The sequence below is a fragment of the Myxine glutinosa genome, chromosome 13 (genome assembly GCF_964187855.1).
Source record: "Myxine glutinosa chromosome 13, kmMyxGlut1.1, whole genome shotgun sequence".
Taxonomy (NCBI): domain Eukaryota; kingdom Metazoa; phylum Chordata; class Myxini; order Myxiniformes; family Myxinidae; genus Myxine; species Myxine glutinosa.
Genome location: NC_136273.1, coordinates 43878868 through 43905142, shown reverse-complemented (window position 1 = coordinate 43905142; position 26275 = coordinate 43878868). Strand labels below are relative to the sequence as shown.

Sequence of the window (26275 nt, the reverse complement as noted above, 5' to 3'; positions counted from 1 at the left end):
CCGCTGAGGGTTATATGCATTGTTTGGTGGCGTGCGAAAGCCCGAACGTCACACGGCTAATGCTGGAGAAAGGAAGATTATAAATACGACAAAATGAGTTTCCTCACAAGGAACTTCAACGCAGGAGGTCATTACTCCCAGCAAGTCTGCACAATGGTTGCCAACCTATGGTTATTTGCCCCAGCTCTATCCTTTTTACATGTCGATCGTCAAGTCAAGCGAGAAAGTAGAACGTACGTTAAAGATCACATGATGTCGGTCGCGGAGAGTAAGCGAGCTATCGCCGGCATCCTGAACAAATTGGAAATTCCTGCCCTAAGCTGCAGGGGGCACTGCATCAGTAACACAGCCAATGATGCTACCCCGCAACCCTGTGAATCGACGGAGACGGGGAGGGAGGCAAATGCGGGAGTTTGCCGTTCCCGCCCCCAGAATAAAATCTCCAGGGACGGGGCCGGAGGTGTGTTTGGATCCTCATTAGCGCCACCACCGGGTCATGGCTTCCGTGCCGTCTCCCGCCGCCGCCGCTGCCCTCATCCGGTGCCAGTACAGGTATGGCCTCCTGCGCACGCAACGCTCCGTGAAAACGTGTCCGGACCTCGGCGCCTCGGGGGTCTTCGCGCTCTTCCCCGGGGTGCCCGCGTTCTTGCGACGCAGATCGGTCTCGGCCGTCTGGCGGAGCAACAATGCTCCACCTCGGTGTGCTGCCCCGCGGGCTCTCCGATTATCCTGGAGAACATCACGTACCTGCCCTGGGTCCAGATCTTGGCTGTTTCCGTTACGGTTCCCACAACCCGTAACGATGATGGCTCGAAGAGTCGGAGTTGAGTCGCGATTCTTGCGGGAAATGGAGGCAATGGGGACGGTGTTTGCTGCGATGGAGAAAGCGCAGGAAGAGGTGAGGATGGGAGTAGTGAGAAGTGAGGGTGGCACATTTATCACGAGGAGGTGTATATTATATTATATTATATATATATATATATATATATATATATATATATATATATATATATATATATATGTAGAGATTCATCGCAAAACGCGATAAATGCACAGGATGTTCTTTTGAGAAAACTTACGTTTTTTATAAAGAATAGACGGAGAGGAAAATACCAAAATTAAAACCTCAAAATGTTTTATTGAATGTAATCATATTATAAAATGTGTAGACACAAAATCATGGTTTTTCACTCTCTTGAACAAAAAGTGTCATTAGACGGATTTTTGACAAAAAGCGATATATCCACCGGTTATGTTTGGGTAATGTGCTATACGTGGGTACATCATTGAAAGATTACAAAATTAGTTCTTTTCAATGTGAGTATTGTATTAAACTCGGAACTTAGATGAAACTCGGAAGCAAAAAGTTGGGGCTGAGATGAAAAGCAAGAATTCTGGTTTGCAGGTAAGTATTGATTAAAACTCGGACTTAGATAAAAAGCAAGAATTCTGGTTTGCAGGTAAGTATTGATTAAAACTCGGACTTAGATAAAAAGCAAGAATTCTGGTTTGCAGGTAAGTATTGATTAAAACTCGGACTTAGATAAAAAGCAAGAATTCTGGTTTGCAGGTAAGTATTGATTAAAACTCGGACTTAGATAAAAAGCAAGAATTCTGGTTTGCAGGTAAGTATTGATTAAAACTCGGACTTAGATGAAAAGCAAGAATTCTGGTTTGCAGGTAAGTATTGATTAAAACTCGGACTTAGATAAAAAGCAAGAATTCTGGTTTACAGGTAAGTATTGATTAAAACTCGGACTTAGATAAAAAGCAAGAATTCTGGTTTACAGGTAAGTATTGATTAAAACTCGGACTTAGATAAAAAGCAAGAATTCTGGTTTGCAGGTAAGTATTGATTAAAACTCGGACTTAGATAAAAAGCAAGAATTCTGGTTTGCAGGTAAGTATTGATTAAAACTCGGACTTAGATAAAAAGCAAGAATTCTGGTTTGCAGGTAAGTATTGATTAAAACTCGGACTTAGATAAAAAGCAAGAATTCTGGTTTGCAGGTAAGTATTGATTAAAACTCGGACTTAGATAAAAAGCAAGAATTCTGGTTTGCAGGTAAGTATTGATTAAAACTCGGACTTAGATGAAAAGCAAGAATTCTGGTTTGCAGGTAAGTATTGATTAAAACTCGGACTTAGATAAAAAGCAAGAATTCTGGTTTACAGGTAAGTATTGATTAAAACTCGGACTTAGATAAAAAGCAAGAATTCTGGTTTGCAGGTAAGTATTGATTAAAACTCGGACTTAGATGAAAAGCAAAAGCCTTTGAAACTTAGCCCGAATTTTGTAGATCATCTCTGGACATCTCCACACTGTTTATGCCCTGATGTTGTATGAAAAATAATACCAGATTGTTTAAACTTCCTAAATAACATTCAAATAATAAAGAATAAAGGCCTTTGAAATTTGGCCAGATCTTTTCGCACCTTGTAGGTAATCTCCAGACGACAGTGTTTATGCCCTGATATTGTATGAAAGAATACAGGATTGTACAATGCGCATACAGAGTAAAACAGCACAGTATCAAAAGCGACAAAGAGGCCATTGTTTATGGTTGTGGCAGCAAAAGGCACATTCCTGCGCTGACTCATCAATCCATATCACTTTCCTGAGCGTCATTATTATTGATATCTGAGAGTGCATTTTTTTTTTTTTTGTATACAAGATCGAGGCTCGTGAAAGAGCTAACATTAATCACACAGAAAGACAAACCGACACATAAAACATATAACATGGGGTGCGGTAGACAAGATGGGGCAAGAGGGGGAGGAACACAAACACAACATCTGAGAGCAGGGACATCGAGAGATCTGTGGGAGGGAAAGGGCTTGGGGGGACGGGGAGGCATGGGAAGGGGGAGTGGGAGAGGTATAAAACATATGGACACTGCCAGGACTTCCAGGAAAGAAGTTGGAATTTCAAACAAGGTGGATCTGGGGTGAATTAGTGGGGGTAGAAAAGATCAAGGTTTTGGATGGGGAAAGATAAGAGATGGTGGCGAACAGCTGTTTTAAAGACCTGGAGGGAGGAGTGGGGTTGAAGGGAGTGTGGGAGTTTGTTCCAGAGGCGGGAGAAAAGTGGAATGAAAGAGTGAAGGTGAGCAGAGAGCCGAAATTTCGGCAGTTGAACCATCAGAGGGTTGCTGGCAGATCTTGTTCGACCTGTAGGAATATTTGCGTGACAAAGCAAAGAGAGAGCTGGGGGAGCAAGGCCGGAGAGGAGTCGGTAGAAGACAGAAAGACCACCTACCTGTCTGCGGTGAGTGAATGAAAGGCTCTCAGAGATAGCTTCATCACGGGAGATTCCAATGATTCTGAAAACTTTGGTTTCAACAGTGTGAAGCCGAGCTAGGTGTGAGGCAGGAGCACCAATGACAACTGCATTGTCATAAACAACAAACAACAACATGCATTTTAAGGCCATTTTCCCTCCTAGAGCGGGCGTTAGCTTTGCGGTCCCCATGACAATCTTCTCCATTTTGCCCTATTTTCTGCATCTCCCCTTGTTAACCCCCTTGCCCGCATTTCTTCTTCCACCATCTTTAGTCAAGTCTTTCTCGGTCTTCCCCGTCCTCTACTTCCTTCTACATTCATTTCCATCACTCTTCTCAACCAGTCACTTCAGCCATTCCATGTCAAATCATCAAAGAATCTGCCGTCATCTCTCAGATTTTTGTAAAACTTTGGGAACCAATTGGGACCCATGAAAAACGGCAAGAACTCAAATATTTTTGCTAACAGCCTCTTAATTAGTGAGATACAGACTAACGAACTTTGGACTAATTAGCGCGACGTCGCGAATTCAAATGGCCATATCTCTAAAAGTATAACACCTAGAGAGCTGGTTTTGGTGTCATTTTAAAGGTATTTTCATGCCCTATGAATTTGTCTGGGCAACATTTTCCTACCTCCAACCACAAAAAAGTTATCACAAAATATAAACTTCAATTGTGAATCCCCCAAAAATGTATCCTTCAAATTTCCTCAAATTCATCCCAGAGGTACCTTATGATGTCAAGAAGCTTCCACATAAATTTTGTGATGGGCACTCCAATAGTTTCTGAGATATGACCAATAATGTACATGTACGTATGGCATATAGGTTCGAAAATCAGCATTTGTAATGTATTATACAATCGATAAGTGAGTTCAAGTACACAGTGTTCACTAACCTGACTTAGGTTCACTAACCAGTGTTACCGATTTTCTTGGTTTTGGATTTCACATATTTATCTGCAGCAAGTCTCTTTTTTGGAATAGGTGATTCTCCAATCAATCCCAAAGACTCATTCAGTGTATTCAGTTCCATTTCAGGAGAATGAAATTCAAACTCCCCTGAACTGCCTGGTATTGGTGATTCACCTCCACCATCATTGTCCTCACTACTGCTAATAGCGCTGCTGGTCACTGGTAATGGTATTTCACTCTGAGTCTCTACCACACCTGGTTGTCTTTTTGCCAGTTTCTTACGACACTGGGTACAGATTTTCTGTGCACTTTGCAGTTTGAGGCTTGGATGAGCGGCTATGGCTTTTTGGCTAACAGCTCTCAAGCCAGACGACTTTGGTTTTTCATGAGCTCCAAAGGGATTGCAGCAGGATTTCTGCTTCAAGATGAACTTTTCCTTGGCAGTCGTCATTTTTCTGCAGCTCCTTCAGAAGTGAACTGCCAATTTCTGTTGGTGGCAGGCCTAAGCATTACACTAAGCCAACTTGGACTTTCCCTGGGGATCTTAGACTGTGAAAGTTGCATCACCTCGACTTACCCACATGGGAAATCCCAGTTGGAATTCCCCAGATGAGAATTCCCCTCAGGCCCAGTTGAAAATGAAAGTATATGATACTTCAAAGCAATTGATGGTTGTTCCCTGTGTTCCCTGTCATGGCTAGGTTAGAATGATTGTATAATACATTACAAATGCTGATTTTCGAACCTATATGCCATACGTACATGTACATTATTGCTCATATCTCAGAAACTATTGGAGTGCCCATCACAAAACTTATGTGGAAGCTTCTTGACATCATAAGGTACATCTGGGATGAATTTGAGGAAATTTGAAGGATACATTTATTTTGGATTCACGATTGAAGTTTATATTTTGTGATAACTTTTTTGTGATTGGAGGTAGGAAAATGTTGCCCAGACAAATTTATAGGGCATGAAAATACCTTTAAAATTACACCAAAACCAGCTCTCTAGGTGTTATACTTTTAGAGATATGGCCATTTGAATTCGCGACATCGCGCTAATTAGTCCAAAGTTCGTTAACCTGTATCTCACTAATTAAGAGGCTGTTAGCAAAAATATTTGAGTTCTAGCTGTTTTTCATGGGTCCCAATTGGTTCCCAAAGTTTTACAAAATTCTGAGAGATGACGGCAGATTCTTTGATGATTTGACATGGAATGACCCACTTTCATCCTTCCTCAACACATGACCAAACCATCTCAACCTGTTTCTCTTCACAGCATCAATCACAGGCTCTATTCCCATCATCTTTCGCAATTCATCATTTGTCTTCCTCTCTCTCAACGATACTCCGCACATCCACCGAACCATTCGCATTTCCACCCTTTCCAGCCTTCGTTGCTGCTCTACGTTCATTACCCATGGTTCGCACCCATAAATCATAACACTTCTCACACATGCAGCATACACCTTTCCCTTCAGCTTCAACGACACTCCCCTCATCAGCACGCCACTCAGTTCCCGAAACTTCTTCCATGCACATCTCACTCTTGCAACCGTTGCCGAGTCTGATCCACCTTCTCCATTCAGCACATCTCTGAGGTAGCAAAATGTTTTCACACCTTCCAGCTTCACACCGTCTCCAAGATCCAACTCAACATTTCCTCCATCTGCAGCACCCTCTGTGCACACCTTACATTTGAATGTAGCTGCCACACTGGTTAATGACCCTCTCAGACCACTACATTTTTGATGAACCCACTCAGTGCACATTGTCGTGAAAATCAAGCTCAGACACGACTTGACCTCTGGGTAGGCTTTAATATCATTTAGATCGGCAATACATCCTGTAACAATACATGCAGCAATAGGCATTAAATCAGAGCATTTCAAGAACAGCAATGGAAGTTTCAATATAACAATGGTTAGCGCAGCGCATCGTCAGCGCAGCATTTGGGGGCGTACATACCATTCAAACTACTGGATAATGTCACAGTGAGTCCCGCCGAAGTGTCCGCACGCCCCGGTTGTCCCGGGTCTTATAGACGGCCCCTTCCGTAGCGAGCACCCCTGGGTTCACCTTGGTATAATTTCACTACATTCTCCCCGTCGTTAAAACTATACTACCGCTCGGCAGTTTGCAAGCAAGCATCAGCAATAAACCAAAGGGTTACGTCAATCCACGTCAGTCGGTCCACCCGTAGCGGTCGGGGCGGCGAACCTCCCTGCCAGTTCGTGTTCGGAAACTACCGGGCACGGCGTCCCCTAGCCCGGAGTCCCCCGCGTCGGAATAGCCGCCGGAGGTTGGAGTCGGAGGGGGCGCCCCTGCGCCTTCGGGCACGGGGGCGGGGGACGACGGGAGTAACAGTGGTAGTTCCATAGGGGAAGCTTCGATAGAGTCCATAGACTCGTAGACGGGTTCGTCGTTATCCCTGTCGTCGCCCCCACAAGGGGCGAGATGGCGTACGGAGACAGTAGACTCGCGGCCATCCGCCGTTAACACGCGGGCATGCTCGGGATTAGCCTGGAGGACCTGCACCTTGTCAACAAGGGGGTCGTACTTGCTAGTGCGAACCGCTCGTTTGAGATAGGCGGGCCCCGGTTCAGCGAGCCAGCTGGGTAAAGACTGGATACTGCCGGAGCTTCTAGGGTGGTGGAACAGTCGTTCGTGAGGAGTCTGGTTGGTGGCAGTACATAGGAGAGCCCGGATCGAGTTTAGAGCGGCAGGCAGCGACCACGCCCATTTATCGAGGCCTCGGCCGAGGGTCCGAAGGCTTAGCATGACGGCCCGCCATATAATCCCATTAAAGCGTTCGATCTGTCCATTTGCTTGGGGCCGGTACGGGGTGGTGTAGCTCGAAGCGACATTATGTTGGAGCAAGTAGCCCCTCACTTCCTGGGACAGGAACACCGCACCCCGATCGGTATGCACGTAGGCCGGATACCCGAACATAGAAAACAAATTCTGCAGGCACCGAATAACCGTGGCAGCCGACATATCCCCGCACGTGTAAGCAAAGGGGAATCGGGAATACTCATCGACGATAGTGAGCAGATAGCGAGAGTTGCTCGACATTGGCAGTGGCCCTTTGAAGTCCATCGCCAAGCGCTCCCACGGTCTAGTAGCCCTAACGAGTGTCCCCAGAGGGGGGCTATAAAAACGCGGTTTGAGTTCCGCACAGATCGCGCAATCACGGCAGATGCGGCGGATGTCCTCCATCGAGTACGGCAGATTGCCCGCGCGCACAAAATGCGCGAAGCGCGTTACCCCGGGATGACACATAGTGCTGTGCAAAGTGCGCAGCCCCTCCAAAGATACGACCCCCGCGCAAGTGGCCGGCCTCGATAAGGCGTCAGCGACCAGGTTATCCTTCCCCGGGCGGTATTTGATGGTGTAGCAGAAGTCGGCGAGTTCGATACGCCAGCGGGTGATTTTCTCATTCTTAATGCGCTGAGCATGTAAGGTGTCGTACATAAACGCAACACTCTGTTGGTCCGTGATGATTTGGAAACTCCGCCCAAGCAGATACGAACGCCATCGCCGAATTGATTCGACGATCGCGTACGCTTCCTTTTCGACAGACGAATGCCTCCGCTCGGCGGAGGTGAGAGTCCGCGAGAAGAAAGCCACAGGGCGGCCTCCTTGGGAGAGAGTCGCCGCTATCGCATGATCCGAGGCATCACTCTCCAAAACGAAAGAGGCACTCTCGTCAATCGTTGCGACAGCGGCGCCAGCAATGTCGACTTTAAGGCCCTCGAAGGCCGCCAGGGCGGCCGGGCCCATGGGGAAAGTGTCGCAGGCCACGAGGGGGCGGAGCTTAGTGGAGAAATTTTGCACCCACTTTGAGTAGTGGGCGAACAGCCCTAGAGCGCGTTTCAGCGAAGCCCGATCGCTAGGCGGAGCCATATCGAGCAAAGGGCGCAGACGCTCCTTATCCGGAGAGACGGAACCATGGGTCACGGTGTACCCCAAAAGGTCTACCGTGCGTAGAGAGTATTGACACTTCGCCGCATTCATGGTTAAGCGATATTTCCGCGCGACCTCGAGGAAGCGTTTTAGATTAGCGTCGTGATGCGCCTGGTCATACCCACAAACCGTAAGATTGTCCAGATAGACAAAGACATCGGTCAAATTCTCCTTCGCAACGAGGTCATCCATAGCTCTCTGAAAACAAGCGACGCCGTTCGTTACCCCCAAAGGGAAGTCTAGTGAACTGGTACAACCGCTGACCCGATTCAAAGGCTGTAAAGACGCGATCAGCCCTAGAGATGGGGACTTGATGATACGCACTACGTAGATCGAGAGTGCTATAAACGGAATACAGGGCCACCTGGCGTACCAGGGCGTCCATCCCCGGTAATGGGTAGGCATCCAGCTGTGTAAAACGATTAATCGTTTGTGAATAGTCGATTACCATTCGCCTGCGGTGGGCCTCACTCCGCACCACTAAGACTTGGGCCCGCCACGGTGACCTACTGTGTTCTATGATACCGTCCTTCAAGAGCAGGGCCGTTTCTTCCGCAATGAATTGCGCGTCCGCGCGAGAGTAGCGCCGCGATTTGATGGCTACAGGGGTACAATCAGTGGTCAGGTTGGGGAACAGTGAGAGTGGCTCCATGTCCATTTGAGCAAGGGCACACACAGCGAGCGTGTCCGGCCCTCCGAAGTCTATTTCCAAACGTCCATGCCGCTTAAGGAAATCAAGTCCTAACAGAACGTCAGCGCATAAGGCCGGTAATACCATGAGATACACGTCCGGGAACGTGCATCCATTTATCACAAGTTTCAATCGACACGCCCCTTTTGTGCTCAACCAAAGTCCCTGAGATGCCATGAAGATCCGGCGGGTTGTCCCGAGAACCGGCCACCCATGTTGATGCACGAGTCGCTGATCAATAAAACTATCCGTGGATCCCGTATCAATCAAAGCTTGCGCAAAAACGCCCGCGACCGTGAGCGGAATGAAGGCCTGTGCTAGGCCGGCAGACCCGGTAGGTATAGTTCCGGCCGGGCGAGAAGATCGCGCCTCGCGGGTGGATCCCACGCCGGCTGCAATCCTTCGGGCCTCAGCAGGAGCATTGAAGTCAGTTGGCTCATCGGTAGTTTCATTTGCCAGAGTGGGTGTGGGGTGGTCGTGAGAGCAGCCGCCAGATGGCGCTCGAGCCACGGGAGAAAGATCTCTGCCATCTGCAGAGTCATATGCCACAGCGGGTGCATGTAATCCATAAAAGCTGCCGTCAGATGGCGCTCGAGCCACGTGAGAAAGAGTCCTGCCATCTGCAGAGTCATATGCCAAAGCGGGTGCATGCCGCTTGTTTGAAGTAGGCGTTTGAAAGCCAGTCAAGGTTGGATGCTCTGTGACCGGTCGCGTTCGCGCCATTTGTTTCGGCGGCCCGACGTATCTCACCAAGGTCGGGCGAGAAGCCAGAGGCCCGCGAGGAGGAGAGCGGCTCATCAAAGCTGTGCAAGGCTCCCCGTCCGGCGCTCGATCCGTTGGCTCCGCGATGAGCCCATTCAAGGTCGCTCGGGAATGCGTGCCCCGAGCGGCCTTTCTGCAGACTTTTGCAAAATGGCCTTTGGTGGAGCAGAGGTGACATGTCGCCTCTCGGGCCGGGCATTCAGAGCGCGGATGCTGCCGATTTCCACAAAAATAACATTTTGCATACCGGGCAGGCCGTGGCCTGGCAGCGGCGGCCGCAGTGAGGCCGGATGCAGAGTCCGCTTCCGGAGCACCCAGAGACTCGGCCGTCGTGGGGGTCGGGTCCTCCTCCGTATCCTCGGCGGTAGCCCTCTCGGGTCGCGCGAGTTGCGAGGTCCCCGCCACGACTCGTGGGTGATCATATGCGGTCAATTGTTCTCGAGCATCTGTGTATACGCGTGCCAGCCGTAGTGCTTCTGTAAAGGTCAGCTCCGCGACCTCCAAGAGACGGAGCCGCAAGACTCCAGAACTAATTCCGGATATGAATGAATCTCGGAGCAAATCGTCCTGCACTTGCTCGTGGGTCCGGACGTCCTGCACGCAGTCTGCCAATAAATAGCGCAGCTCCTGCGCGAAGCGATCGATCGATTCAGACGGTTGTTGTCGTCGCTGAGAGAGTTGATGCCGGCCGTGCACGGCGCTCCGTTTCTTTACGTAGAGGCGCTTCAGCTCGGCTAGGGCCGTAGCATACGTCCCAAATCGAGAAATGGTCTTGAAAACAGTGTGATGGACCTTGGACTGTAACACGGACAGCTTTATCGCAGCGGTTGGCTCTGTCTCGTGAGCAGCGAAGTAATTCTGCAGCGTGTTGAGCCAATGAGCAAACTCCGATGCAGATCCTTCAGCTTGAGGGTCGGCTCCGAGAATCGGAACCACGATCATCTTGTGGTCAGCCATTCGGCGAACTAAATGATATTAAATGTCGTGAAAATCAAGCTCAGACACGACTTGACCTCTGGGTAGGCTTTAATATCATTTAGATCGGCAATACATCCTGTAACAATACATGCAGCAATAGGCATTAAATCAGAGCATTTCAAGAACAGCAATGGAAGTTTCAATATAACAATGGTTAGCGCAGCGCATCGTCAGCGCAGCATTTGGGGGCGTACATACCATTCAAACTACTGGATAATGTCACAGTGAGTCCCGCCGAAGTGTCCGCACGCCCCGGTTGTCCCGGGTCTTATAGACGGCCCCTTCCGTAGCGAGCACCCCTGGGTTCACCTTGGTATAATTTCACTACACACATTGTACATTGAATGGAGTTCACTCCGACACCCTTCCTGCACACAGTACACGGCCACTTCCCAGTTCTTTCCACCTCACCACATGCTTTTCCACTTGCCATCACCTTCGTCTTTCCGATATTCACCTTCAGACCTTTTGTCTCCAGACATTCCTTCCACTTGTTCATCTTTTCAGTCCATCCATACTTTCCGCAATCAACACCAGATCATCTGCATACAACAACTCCCACGGTAAACCCTCCTTTACGTTCTGAGCCAGCACTTCCATCACAGCTACAAATAGTAGTGGACTTAGTACCGACCCCTGATGCACTCCCACCTTCACCTCAAACTCACCACTGTTCCCGTCCTTCGTCCTTACAGCTGTGCGCGCTCTTTTGTGCATTGCCATCACTACTCTGATCAACCATTCCTCCACTCCTAACTTCCTCAATGCCCATGTCACTACTTCACGTGGAACCCTATCGAATGCTTTCTCCAGATCAACAAACCCAAGAAACAATTTCTGCCTCTTCTCCATGTACTTCTCCTGCAACTGCCTTACAATAAAAAGCGCGTCTGTCGTTCCTCTTCCTGGCATAAATCCAAACTGCATTTCGTCAATCTTCACTTTCTTCCTTATCCTCCTCTCCAACACCCTTTCCAATACCTTCATTCCATGCTCCAATAACCTTGTCACTTGATACGAGCCACAGTCCAAAGGGTCACCTTTCACCTTGTATAGAGGGACAAGGGTACTCAGTTCCCAATCCACTGGAATGCGGCCTTCTTTCACCACCAGATTACAGAGCTCTGTCATTCTCTTCGCACCCCAACTTCCTGCTGCCTTCAACATATCTCCCACAACTCCCGTCGGCCCTCCCGCTTTTCTACTCTTCATTGCTTTTATCGCTTCCTCAACTTCCTTCTCAGTTATCTTTTCTGCTGGTCCTAAACCCGGGTTACTCCCTATGTTGCCATCCAATTCATTCTCTGCATTCAACAGCATTTCCATATATCTCTTCCATCTTCCTTTAATTCCATCTGGATCCACAACGATTTGTCCCACTTCATCCTTCAAGCAACTCACCCCCATCACATCACACCTCTCTTTCGCTATCTGCTTTGCAATCCTGAATACCGCTCTCTGACCCTCTTCTGAATCCAAGCGTTCTCCAAACATTTTCCTACATTCCTCCTGCGCCTTTGCTACCTCTTTCTTTGCAGCTTTCTTGGCTGCCTTATAACTTTCATGCCCTGCTTTTTCTGCCCCCGTACCCTTCGCCTTCTGCCACTCCTTGAACTTCTTCCTCTTCTCGTCAATCCTCTTTCCAACTTCATCATCCCACCACCATGTTTCCGAGTGCCTCGGTGGTCCTTTTGTCCATCGACATACCTCACCAACGGATCCCAACAGACTATCTTTCATTCTCAACCAAACACTTTCAAGCTCTACCCTACTCAGCCTCTCTTTTAATGCCTCCCTTATTTTCACCTCTTTCAACCTCCACACCTTCATTCTCGGTTCGTACTTCACCTGCCGAACTCTCCTCGCACCTTTCACCCTTATGTCGCAGACAACCAAGTGGTGCTGTGAAACAGCCTCCTCCCCCGGGATCATCTTTGTGTCCCGGAGGTGCCCCCCTATCTCGCCTACGCACCATCAGGTAGTCAACGGTTGTCGTCGACCCACCTGACGTGTATGTAACAAGCTTATTATCCTCTTTCTGGAACTGAGTATTACAAATCAACAAATCAGCTCCATCAGCAAACTCCAAAATCCTTTCACCTTCTCCATTTCTCACACCATATCCGTAACCCCCATGAACTCCCTCAAAACCGTCCATACTCCTTCCCACATGTCCATTTAGGTCTCCTCCTACCACAACAACTTCCTCATCTTTCACATTTTCCATCAGCTTCGCTATTGCACACCAGAACTTGTCCTTCTCTTCATCGCCTGCGCATGCGCAAGATTGGAGGTCTCGTCTCTTCAAAGCTGTCCATGCGCGCTCGCTTTCGAAGTGAAGTAACTTTTCACAATTGTGTTTTTGTCGAAACTGTATCTTTCTCTCGGTGTATGTACCTATTGGGGTGTCTTTAATAGTATTCTTGGTGTTGGTTTTTCATACCTGTGTACAGAATCGTCGGTCTTTCGTATCGCGTATTCTGAGGCCTAAGTGTAGTACTCGGCTCCCGTGTCCGACCTTGGCTTGAGGCTTTGTTTTTGTATCAGCGGTTCTCCGATCGCGCTGCAATTACTTTCCGGTCTCTGTTTTTCACGGTCTTTTCATCCCATACTTCCTTGTTTTAAAATCTAAAAAAAAAACAAAAAAAAAAAACATTTCCTTCTGTTCTTATTCGTTTATTCGTTCTTATTTATTCGTTTGTTCTTCGACCACGTTGTTTGTGATCACGTGATGACGTTAAAAAATGTCTCATCTGTCCCCTGAAGACCTGTACTCTGTCATATTCTATAACACCTTTTTCTTCTTCTTCTATAAAAGGATGCTTTCGACTTGCTCACCAAATCTATTCATTCCAAAAAAAATTCCATCTCTTATCGTGCATCTTTCATTCACCTAAACTCTCCAGCACTCCATCCTCCCTCCAGCGTCCTCAAACGTATTTTTGACTCGAATGTCTCAAGAAACTCATTTTGCAATAAATGTTCGTTTCCCATTAATCGTACACTTTTGAAAATCCCATCACCCCAAAATCCCATTTCCCATCACCCCTCCCCTCTAAATCTACCCCCTTGCCCCTCCCCTCCAAATCATCCCCATCACCCATCTCTTTCAAATCTTCCCCCTTGCCCCTCCCCTCCAAATCTTCCCAATCACCCATTCCTTTCAAATCTCCCCCCACACCCCTCCCCTCCGAGACTCTCCCTCGCTCCTCCCCTCCTAGACTCCCCTCTCACCCCTCCTCCTCAAAGCGTCCTCCCCGCTTCTTCCCCCTTCCAACTTTCACCTTCATCTCCCTCAACCTTCTGCCTCGCTCTTCCCCCTCGTCAAATAACACCTCACTGCGCCTCTCCCAATCACCATCAAACCTTTTGTCCGCCCCATTCTTCCCTTTCTCCAAGCTATTCTGTAATCTCCGACACACCTTCAACAGCTCTCCCTACCTCTTCCTCCTCTTTCACATCTTACCCTACTGCTCCCCCCCCCCCCCTGTTCTGTATCCGATGCTCCCCCTTCCTCTTCCTTAACAGTATGGACCTCAAACATCCGGGGCCTTCGCTCAAACTTGTCTGATCTCTCCATGCAGGTTGCTTCTGACAAACCAGACGTGATCTGCTTAACAGAAACTTTCCTCCTTCATGATGTCTCTGATTCCTTGGTATCTCTCCCAGGTTACTCCCTCCTCTGGTATGATAGACCTGAGCCTCGTCCTGGAGGTGGGGTTGCTATCTTTATAAAAAAAAACTCTCTTCCTCACTCGCCCTGCACTGCCCTCTCTCCACCTCACCCCCAGGAATACCTTTGGCTACAGCTTCCCCTTCGCTCCCACCTTTTGTTCATATGTGTGTTGTACCGTCCACCAAACAGTGATGACTCCATCTACATCTCGCTGTCTGAGAATATGGACCAACTTCTATCTACCCATCCCAACTCTCTCTCTTCCTCATATGTGGTGATTTCAACTGTCACCATGCCAGTTGGCTGGGTGTGGGTACCTCTCTCACCAGCCATGGCTCTTCAGCAAAGGACTTCTGTGACTCACTGGGACTGACACAATCTGTCAATTTCCCGACCCGGATTTCTGTCAACGGAGCATCTTCTCTTCTGGACTTGGTTATGACTAACTTCCCTGAAAATGTCTGCTCCTCTTCTTCTGCTCCAATCGGCTCTTCTGATCATGTGCTTGTTAAAGTGGACATCTCTCTGACCATTCTCAGAGAGCCTCCTCAGCGTCGACGAGTCTGGAATTTCACTCAGGCCAACTGGCACGGTCTTCAAGCAGCCATCAATCATCTGGACTGGTCTCTCCCATCTCTACTGCCTCTGACATAAATTCTTCCTGGGAATTCTTCCAAAGCAAACTGCTCTCTCTCATGCACAGATTTATCCCATCTCGTCTTCTGTTGTCATACCCTTCCTCCCGTCCATGGTACACGGAATCTTGTGGTGAGGCTATTGCCCAGAAACAACTTGCTTTCGTCTCCTGGAAAGCAAATCCAACGGAAGGAAATCTCATTTCCTTTCACAAAGCCCGAAACAAGTGTGTGTCCACCCTCAGGAGAGCCAGGAAACAATATCTCTCCATTCTCAGGACCGAACTCTCTTATCTGTCTCCCTCTTCCAAATCCTGGTGGCGTCTGGTCAAATCTGTTTCTGGTGTTTGTTCCCCCTCCATCCCCTCCCTCACCTAAAATGGCCACACGGCTGACTCCGCACGTGAAAAAGCTGAATGCCTCAACTCTGTGTTTGCCTCTAAATCTTGTGTCCCAAACCCATCCCTCTCTGTACCCACCGTACCCAGTCGTACCCAGCTGCTCCTGGACTCTGTGTCCTTTCCTCCTGACAAGGTGGAAAAGTTTCTGTCAATCCTCGACTCGGATTCTGCAACTGGACCTGACAGCATCAGCCCACGGGTCCTAAAATCCTGTTCTTCCGCTCTTTCACTCCCTCTCTCTGTTCTCTTCACCCTCTCTTTTGCTCAAGGTCATCTCCCATCTGCTTGAAAATCTGCCAACATCACCGCTTTGCACAAAAAAGGTGCAAAAACAGATCCCAGCAACTACAGACCAATCAGCCTTCTCCCAATTATCAGCAAAGTCATGGAATCCATCATTGCTTCAGATTAGAAATCTTTCCTCTTCTCCAATGGCTTGATCTCTGATCATCAATTTGGTTTCAGACCTGGACACTCTACTCTGGACATGCTGCTTCTGCTTTCTCAACAATGGATGGAGGTCCTCAATGCCAAACAGGAAATTAGAGCAGTCTCCCTTGACATATCACGTGCCTTCGATACGGTCTGGCACCCCGCTCTGCTCACCAAACTCTCCTCTTTTGGTATCCATGGAAATCTCCACGCATGGCTGGCGGACTTCCTCTCTAGTCGTAGTCAACGTGTGGCCCTGAATGGGTTTCTCTCATCTCCTCTTCCTGTTCAGGCTGGAGTTCCACAAGGCAGTGTTCTGGGCCTTGTGCATTTTCTGGTCTTCATCAATGATCTCTCTGACTCTCTTGAAAATCCTCTGTATCACTTTGCTGATGACTCTACTCACTGTCGCTCCATTCTTCATCCCTCAGATCGGCAGTCTGCAGCCTCCTCACTCTCTGCAGACCTGGACAAAATCACAGACTGGGCAAACAAGTGGAACATGTCTTTCAATCCTGACAAATCTCACACTCTTACGATGTCTCTCCGAAAAGACCGACTGGACAACCCTCCCATCCACTTTCTGAATAATCCTCTCCAAGAACTTCTGTCGCTCAAGCTTTTGGGTCTCACTATCTGCCATGATCTTTCCTGGGAAAACCACATTTCAAATCTGGCCTCCAAAGCCAGTCGCTGACTGGGCATCCTCCATCGTGCGAAGTCCTTCCTTGGCACACCTGAGCTCCTCACCACATACAAGGCTTTCATCCGCAGCTCAATGGAATACTGCTCTCCCCTCTGGGCTGGTGCTCCTGCCTCACACCTAGCTCGTCTTCACGCTGTTGAAACCAAAGCATTCAGAATCATTGGAATCTCCCGCGATGAAGCTAACTCCAAGGGCCTCTCACTCACTCACCGCAGGCAGGTTGGTGGTCTTTCCGTCTTCTACCGACTCCTCTCTGGCCTTGCCCCCCCCAGCTCTCTCTGGGCTCTGTCCCGCAAATATTCCTACAGGTCGCACAAGATCTGCCTGCAACCCTCTTATGGTCAAACTGCCAAAATCAAGACTCTCTGCTCACCTTCACTCCTTCATTCCTCTTTTCTCCCGCCTCTGGAACAAACTCCCTCACTCTCTTCAATCCCACTCTACCCTCCAGGTCTTTAAAACAGCTATTCACCACCATCTCTTATCTTCCCCCATCCAAAACCTTGATCTTTTCTACCCCCACTAATTTCACCCCAATTCCACTTTTTTGAAATACCAACTTCTGTCCTGGAAGTCCTTGGTGTCCTTGTGTTTTATACTTCTCACTCCCCCCACCCCCCTTCCCACGCCTCCTCCCCCCAAGCCCTCTCCCTTCCACACATCTCCCTGCTCTCAAATGTTGTGTTTGTGTGCTTTCCCTTCTCTCCCCATCTTGTTTTCCGCTCCCTCTTTTTATATATTTTGTTTGTCTGGTTGATTTGTTTGTGAAGTAAATGTTAGCTCTTTCACGAGCCTCGATTCAGTATACAAAAAAAAATCGCTCCGACCAACCTGCGGAGCATATCCCGAGATGATGTTCACCAAGAGCTTTCCAATCATCATTTTCACCATCATCAACCTATCACTCACTCTAGTGACACTCACCACACTGTCTACAAACTCCTCAGAAAACAGGACACCAAATCCCATGCACGCCCTCTGGGCACCCTTGCCACACAAACTTGTATTTGTGTCCCTGCCTACCCTTCACCATTCTCACACCACTTCCCTTCCATCTGTCTCCTGCACACAACATATGTCCACTCTTCTTCTGACCAATACTTCCACCACTTCTCCTGATGTCCCTGTCATTGTCCGTACATTCCATGTCCCAAACCTCAGAAACCGATCTCCACTTCGGGCATCAGACGTTTCGTCGTCATAAATGGAGTGATTTCCACCCTTGCTTCGATCGGGTTCCCCACCTTGAGTTTTGACGAGGGAGTGGGGTCCCCCACGGGGTACTTCGGGCTGTACCCTGCCCATATGTAGTTGCAATTGCCATGGTTCTCTTTTTGAGGCAATGTTTTTATGGCCAGATGCCCTTCCTGACGCCAACCCTTTTAGTCGCCTCTTACGACACGCAGGGATCGTGTACCTATTCTAAACCGGGGTACACACCGGGAAAATAGTCATAGAACTGCATTATATCGTCTTCAGCCCCCATTTCTCTCAACAGGTTTTCAACATCCTTCTTTTTTGCGGCTTTGCAGATAGGAAACCAGCGCAAGAGATTCTGGTTTGAAGTTCCCCCATTTTTTGCCTCGTTTTAGGACGCTGTGATAACAGTACTCTGCGGCATAAGTCGACTTAAACCCAACCTGCTCACTGGTAAGGGAAGGCATGCGGGCATCGCTCAGTTTGAATGACCTCTGTGACCTCAAAAAAGCACGCGTCTCAGACTTAAAATCAAACGCATGCCAGTCTTCTCCATAGACATGAAGGTTCCCATGCTTCTTCATAATGGAATAATACTCCTCAGGAAGCATGATTGTGTCGTGTTTTCGAATCGTTTGCTCAATACGACCAAAGACACGATCTGCCGGAAGGAAACTGTTCCCTCTGATTTGGATTGGCGCTGATTGGCTGAGCGGATATATCGCGTTTTGTGTAAAAAGGGGAAGGGCCCATATCGTGGTATGAAAAGAAAGCGGATATTCAAAGAGCTTAAACTGAAGGAAATATCGCGTGTTGCTAAAAACTAGACTGATGACAGCGTCCGGCTATGCACTGACAATATAACATAAGGGTGGTGCCAACTCCAAAATGTCGGATATGGCGTTTATTGCGATGAAACTCTTCATGTATATATATATGTATATATATATATATATATATATATATATATATATATATATTATTATTTAATTATTATTATTTAATTATTATTTAACCTCCGTCACCAAAGGTGCATGGAGATTATGTTTTCAACCGTCTGTCTGTCTGTTTGTCTGTGAACAAGATATCTCAAAAAGTGTTGGACGGATTCAGACGTAATTTGACAGAGAGGTAGTGTATGTGACAAGGACGAAATGGTTCAATTTTGGTGAAGATCTGAATATGGATTCGGATACGAGAATTATTTAATTTTTAAGTGATTCTTTGCCATTGAGAGATCGGGCGAAAAGCGATATATAACATGATATTTAAAAAAGTTGTGGATGAGTTATGACTAAACTTGGTGGACGAGTTCGGTCGATGATACGAACAAGACGATTAGATTTTGATTCAGGTCCGAATCCAGATCCGGCCTATCAGTGGGATACAAAACAAACTGTTCAGCCTGGCAGAGGTTTGCGCTCAACCGTTCAAAGTACACCACCCCCATGCCAAATAAATAAAGAACATATCCTCCAGCAAGCGACATTGCCAGGGCGCCTTCAGCACCCAGTGATGCCACCTTACAGCACATTGAGATGGAATTGAGAGGGAGCGGTGTACAATAATTTATTGATTAATTAAAATAAATAATAAACGTAAAATAATTAATTTATTAATAAATTAGCTCATAGCATACCGAAACCACCACCGTTTCATCCGAATCTGCAAGTTTTTGAAAATTAATTAATTGATTGTCAAAATTAAATAATCGATTACTTGATTAATCAAATAAAAAAATACCCTTTATAGCCAAATCACTTGGTCTTTGTCGTGTCCAAATATCAGCTTCCTAGCTTAAAAAGGTGCCTGAGTTATTGCTCAGATGAGAAAGAAAATAATTAAGTACTTAATAAATCGATAATAATTAAGCAATTAATAAATCAGTTGATTAATCAAGTGCCAAAGCACTTGTTCACTATTGTGACTAAAATTTCAGCTTTGTAGCTCAAAGGATGGCTGAGATATCGCCCGGACAAACAAACAAACAGAGTGAAAACTGATAACTCCCTTTCAGCGCACATCATCGCCGGGCCCCCTTCGGTGCCCGGCAATGACGTCATGTAGCGCCTGGAGATGGAATAGGGAGGGAGCGGTGTACAAAACTTTGACGATTTTAGGCGACCTTGACATTTTGAGCTCAAATGCAACAGGCTTCAGCAAACCAATATGCAAACCCTGCTCAAATTTCAAGTCGATCGATGAAGATTGACAATTTTATGCAACCTTGACCTTTGATCTAAAAAAAACAACAACCAGCTTCTTGCTTTTGAATGGTGAACCAATTCAGTGACCCAATATGCAAATTCTTAAAATTTCAGGCCAATTGGATGAAAATTGATGATTTTATGTGATGCTGGCCTTTCACCTTTTGACAACATTATTAATTTGCCTTCTCCATATTCTCATAATAAAGCTTTGGTGAAAATTTGATGACAAAACTCAAATGAAAATTTTAATTTTCAGGTCAATTGGATAAAAATTTATGATTTTAGGTGATGCTGACCTTTGACCTTTTGAAAAAGTTACTTCCTCTCCAAATTCTCAGAATAAAGCTTTGTTGAAAATTTGATGCCAATAGCTCAAATGGTAAAACAAAGGGATGGCCTGGACACACATACACACATGTGATTACAAAACCCGGTCTCCCACTGCATGGGGGGGCGCTGAAAAAAAAAATTCTTTCTTCAAAATGCCAATAGGATTAGAACAGCACCAGGCAATGCTGGGTACCCTTGATAGTAAATAAATAATTTGGAAAATGTTAAATTAACCATCCTTGCCCCATGGCTATATGACACATGCAATGTTTATTAAATTGTCTCATCAATGGATGGAGGTCCTCAACGCCAAACAGGAAATCAGAGCTGTCTCCCTTGACATATCTTGTGCATTCGATACGGTCTGGCACCCCGCCCTACTCACCAAACTCTCCTCCTATGGTATCCTTTGAAACCTCCACACATGGCTTACCGACTTCCTCTCTGGTCGCACTCAACGAACGTGTGACCCTGAATGGAATTCTCTAATCTCCTCTTCCTGTCCAGGCTGTAGTTCCTCAAGGCAGTGTTATGGGCCCTGGTCTTCATTAATGATATCTCCGACTCTCTGGAAAATGCTCTCTCTATCTCTTTGCTGATGCCTCCACTCTCTGCCGCTCCATATCTCATCCCTCAGATAGGCAGTCTGCAGCCTCCTCACTCTCTGCAGACCTGGATAACATCACAAACTGGTCAAACAAGTGGAACATGTCTTTCAATCCTGACAAATCTCACACTCTCACCATGTCTCTCCGAAAAGACCGTCTGGATAACCCTCCTATCTACTTTCTGAACAATCCTCTTGAAGAAGTTCTGTCACTCAATCTTTTGGGTCTCAATATCTGCCATGATATGTCCGGGGAAAACCACATTTCCAAGCTCGCCTCCAAAGCGAGTCGCTGTCTGGGCATCCTCCGTCGTGCGAAGTCCTTCCTTGGCACGTCTGAACTCCTGAGCTCCTCATTTGACCCTTCTTTATTTACATGGGGCAACTTCCAGTCATTTTCTGTTCAGACTTCGATCTGTAGAATTTTGCCATCAAATTGCATTTGCCAAGGATAGATGGGTAAATGTTTTTTGGTCCATTTAAAATACTAGGGCATTGCCCGTACTATATCTATATCTAAAATTATATCCCCCCCCTCTATTTACATGAAATGGTTTGGTCCAAAGCGAACGGCTTGCGAGTGGTGACAATCCCCCCCCCTCTATTTACATGCAATGGTTTGGTCCAAAGCGAACGGCTTCCGGAGTTTGGTAAAGAAATCGCCATCGCGTGCACAAACGCGCAGGAAAGCGAATGAATCGCAAATTCGTTTTTATTAGTTGTAAAACATAGTTTAACGCCAACATAGTTTGCAAACGTGAAATAAATGAATACGCTCTCAAATGTGCCATCCGAGGCAGAGTGTGCCCGCCACGTTCGGCACACGCGATCGTTCGCTGCTCTCTGATTGGTTGAATCGTTTTTTGGACATAGCTCGGTAAGTAATTGTCCGATTAATATGAAACCTTGAAAAGGCACATCCTCGGGTCCCCAGCAATATACCTGGCAAGTTAAAAGTATATCGGACCCGTGGTTGTCGAGAAACAGCGGTCACAGACAGACAAACGTACAAACGTACAAACGTACAGAGATTACTGGAATTATAGATAGATTTTGAAAAGAAAAACAACCGTTGCAAAGTGAAAGGAACTTGGTTCCGAGTTTGAAACTGAAATTGAAGTTGGGGAAAAGTCCTCTTGGTAGAACTGTGTATAGTTTTGACCTCATAGTGTATCATGGTGCAGCCTTGTGGTCCCAAAAGGGAAGTCTGTTATATATATATATATATATATATGTATATATATATATATATACTGTATAAATCGTAGATGTCAAAGTGAGCAAGAGATTGAGTAACTCTGCCAAGTTTTTTTTTTTTTTTTTTTTTGTATTTTGCAGATTGAGAATGAAGAAGCGAATGAGAAATGCTTCGACGATATAAGAGCAACAGTACATGCCGCAAAGGCTCAGCTGGATGGGCCGACCGGCCACCTCTTGGCTTTGCTTGTTGATGCGGAGTTGAATGCAATATGGACCCGATGCTCACAGAGTCGAGGATCCAGCTGAAGGGTGGTTTCACCAACACTTTGCTGGCCAGACTTCACTGTAACCACAGCAGCTTTTGCACTGCTAACAAAATAACCAGGTGGTTCGTACGCTTCAGGTGAGCGCTTTTTTCAGCTAGGAAGGGCTTCATCGTAACCAGAGACAAATCTACTCGCTAGTCTATTAATACAGCTCGGTTATAACCATCAGTCTGGATGTCTTGCAGGGATAGCAGGATGGCCTAGAGGTATGCACATTCACCTCTGACCTACGTCGCTTGATTTCAAAAATCTCAGTTTAACCATAAGGTTTCATCAATGTGTGTGCCGGCCCAAAGATGGATGTTAAACTGGGCGTCCGGTCTGCTAGTATTAGTTAATGGACGTTAAATATCCCACAGTGGCCTTCTTGAAGAGTACACGAGCTATCACAAGCACCCTCAATAAAATGCTGCTCATATCTATCGGGGGCACCGCTTCACCAGCAATGCCATGCCCCTGTGAGAACTGATGCTAACCTACAGCCATGCGCTACATACGAAAGACGACGATGGATCTCTTGCACTCCTTTTCCTTTTGAGGCCTCTGTGGTAGTGGATTGGGATCTTGTTGTGGGTCAGATATCCCACCAGCTGGGCCATCAAACGTGGAGTGAGGTTAAGATAACTTGGTGCTGAAAGGCTGAATGCAAACACTGCTTCAAATTCTTTTAAAGACTGAACTTGCTTCGCACATACAGAGCAAAACTAGAACTGCATGTTGACTTTGTGAAATTCAACTGATTTGGGGGGTTTTTTTTACCGTCGGCTTAGAATTTCGACACCGAGTAATGGTAGAAAGACGACGATGGATCTCTTGCACTCCTTTTCCTTTTGAGGCTTCTGTGGGAGTGGATTGGGATCTTGTTGTGGGTCAGATATCCCACCAGCTGGGCCATCAAACGTGGAGTGAGGTTAAGATTACTTGGTGCTGAAAGGCTGAATACAAACACTGCTTCAAATTCTTTTAAAGACTGAACTTGCTTCGCACATACAGAGCAAAACTAGAACTGCATGTTGACTTTGTGAAATTCAACTGATTTGGGGGGGTTTTTTTTACCGTCGGCTTAGAATTTCGACACCGAGTAATGGTAGAAAGACGACGATGGATCTCTTGCACTCCTTTTCCTTTTGAGGCCTCTGTGGGAGTGGATTGGGATCTTGTTGTGGGTCAGATATCCCACCAGCTGGGCCATCAAACGTGGAGTGAGGTTAAGATTACTTGGTGCTGAAAGGCTGAATACAAACACTGCTTCAAATTCTTTTAAAGACTGAACTTGCTTCGCACATACAGAGCAAAACTAGAACTGCATGTTGACTTTGTGAAATTCAACTGAGTTGGGGTTTTTTTTACCGTCGGCTTAGAATTTCGACACATCGAGTAATGGTAGCCGTGTTTGGCGGAGACCGAGCTGGCATCCCAGAGGTTATGGGTTTACCAAATTCTCTCGAAACTGAGACTGAAAATACACCAACTTCATTCATGCAAATAGAGGCCTGAAAGGTGAATGCTAACCCCGAGCAGTCCCCACAACGCCCCGTATCCAAAATATTTCTGCTAAGGGCGTGAAGTTTGAACATGTTACTAATTTTGTTTTACAACCACCATTCAGTGCACAGGAGGGAATTCCAGCAGTGTAAGTTACACCCTCCAGCTCCATCTGCTCAGTCAATCAATAGCACTTGTAAACAAGGACTAGGACTGCACCAGAGCTGCCTTGTACGGCTTGTGGCCTTTCACCGTTTGTCTGAGAATTGTGCAACTCTCGCCACGGACTTGTGGCTAAAAATTGGCACAGACCATCGATTATACCACATTTGCTGGCACAACGACGTGTATAGATTTATTACGCTTCTGTTTTAATATTCCGAGTTATCCAGTAAATGATCAGTAAGTAAAGTAAATGAACCTCAACAGGCCAAGTGGTGATGCATGAGGCCAAAGATTGAAGTAAACGGTAAAACGACACAAGGCTTTTTTGTTTTTTTTTGTACCAGTATCAAGATTCATGAAATGATGAGGTAGCTTAATGATGGGATCGTCACATGGTCTACAAACGCACCAGTTCTTCCACCAAAGCACCACATGGGCTGAAATTTTTTTTTTTAAGTAAAGCTCCAAAAAATTGGATAACCGGAAGGGTCTTGTATGATGTCATTTCTCAATTGTCTTAAAATAAATTATAGGATTTCAAACTTTAAATGCCATAACTGGGTTGTAAGTGACCGTCTTTGTTTTTGTGACCAACGATTTCAATGGTGATGTCACCGTTTGTCTTTTGAAATAAAATATAAGGTGTAATCATGTCATTATAATGTCATGCCGAACAATTAACCCTGAAACAAACAACATGAAAATGACATTGATGATGTTATCCTGCAACTCTCTTAACTGATGGTGCTTGTGATCAATAATTACCTCGACCACCAAACGTAGACGGAGCTTATGTTTTCACCCCTGTCTGTCTGTGAGCAGGATATCTCAAACAGTTGTGAACGGATTCAGACAAAATTTGGTGGACATGTTGAGTGCGTGACAAGGACGAAATGATTCGATTTTGGTGAAGATCCAGATCCGGATATAATTAAAAAATTTAAGTGATTCTTCACCATTGAGAGATAGGGCAAAAAAAACGATATAAATAGAACGTTATCTCAAAAGTTGGGGACTAGTTATGACAAAAACATGGTGGATGAGTTGTTTGGTGACGAGCCCAAGCCGATTCAATTTTGGTTCAGCTCTGAATCCAGATCCGGCCTATTAGTGGGATACAAAACATAAACTTTTCAGCCTGGTGGAGGTATGCTCTCTACTGAGTGCCCCTCTAGTTAAGATGTGGTATAATTTGCCTCATTGCAACTAACATTGCAGGTATGTCGTCATAATGTCTTAATTACCATAACATCTATTTATTGATTTGATTTTGATGTACAATACTCTACAGAGCGTTGGTGCTGCCAAAGCAGTTTCTTGGCAAGAATTATATTAGGTGGTTTGTCATTGCCTTCCCCGCATCGTGTTCATGCTCTATCGTTTCAAATGCTGAGTGTCTACCAAGGAAGCATGTCCATCTTTAATGTCTTTTGTATGACCCGGCCGGGGTTTGAACTACCGACCTCCCTGACTCGGAGCAGACTCTCTTAACCATTACACCACCGAGTCTGATTTATAAAATCATCCTCTCAAATGTAACAATTTTTTCAAAATGGCTACCGGTTTTCTTAAAATCCATAACTCTGTACAATGTGTAACTGAATGCTTTTGGTGGGTCATTACATGTGTTTGAGGCTGAGGAATTGAATAGTTACATTGTTGCACTCACGCATATGGTAGTTTTTATCAGTTCACACTTTTCAGTAGTACATGGACATTTGCTGCAAACAACAAACAATCAAATTGTGGTATTTCATTATTTTTTGGACTTTATCATCAAATCTTTTGGACATTTCTGAAGCTTTCCAAATATTAATTTAATCGCTTAATTGAAGTTGTGTTATGAAGTTATGAGTTTGGTGAAATATCACCACTTCATTATTTGATCACAAGCACCAATAGTTGGAGAGTTACAGTAAAACATCATAATGTGCCATATTCAAATCGATATTCGGTAGATTTTTTGGTTGACGGGTAATTATTAGTCCCCTTCCTGAGGAGACCATAGGTTTGCTCTCCATCTGTCTGTCCATCCCACCTGTGGATTTCCAGACCTTTTCGCATACCCTTGTTTTTTTTTGTTGTTTCGACTTGTTTTTTCAATCCTTTGGCCCATGTGGTGCTTTGGTGAAAAAAAAGTTGTGTTGTCCACCAAGTAACGATCATTGAAATTTTCATCCTCAAGCCACCTCACGGGGACGACAGAACAAATCAAGAGAAAATGGGGGCAACGGGACAAGTGGGGAAAACCGATGCAGCACAAGACGAGGAGAGGAAATCATATTGTAGAAGGATTCAAACTGGATCTC

At 46.1% G+C, this 26275-nt stretch overlaps 1 protein-coding gene across 1 annotated transcript; it reads left to right on the top strand.

Moving 5' to 3' along the window:
* Nucleotides 1-324: 324 nt before the first annotated feature.
* On the top strand, nucleotides 325-24614 carry LOC144888668 (uncharacterized). Its single transcript, XM_078767391.1, has 2 exons — nucleotides 325-898; nucleotides 22129-24614. Exons 1-2 carry the CDS (start codon nucleotides 497-499, stop codon nucleotides 22294-22296), a joined length of 570 nt encoding a protein of 189 aa, XP_078623517.1. The 5' UTR covers nucleotides 325-496; the 3' UTR covers nucleotides 22297-24614.
* The last annotated feature ends 1661 nt before the right edge of the window (nucleotides 24615-26275 follow it).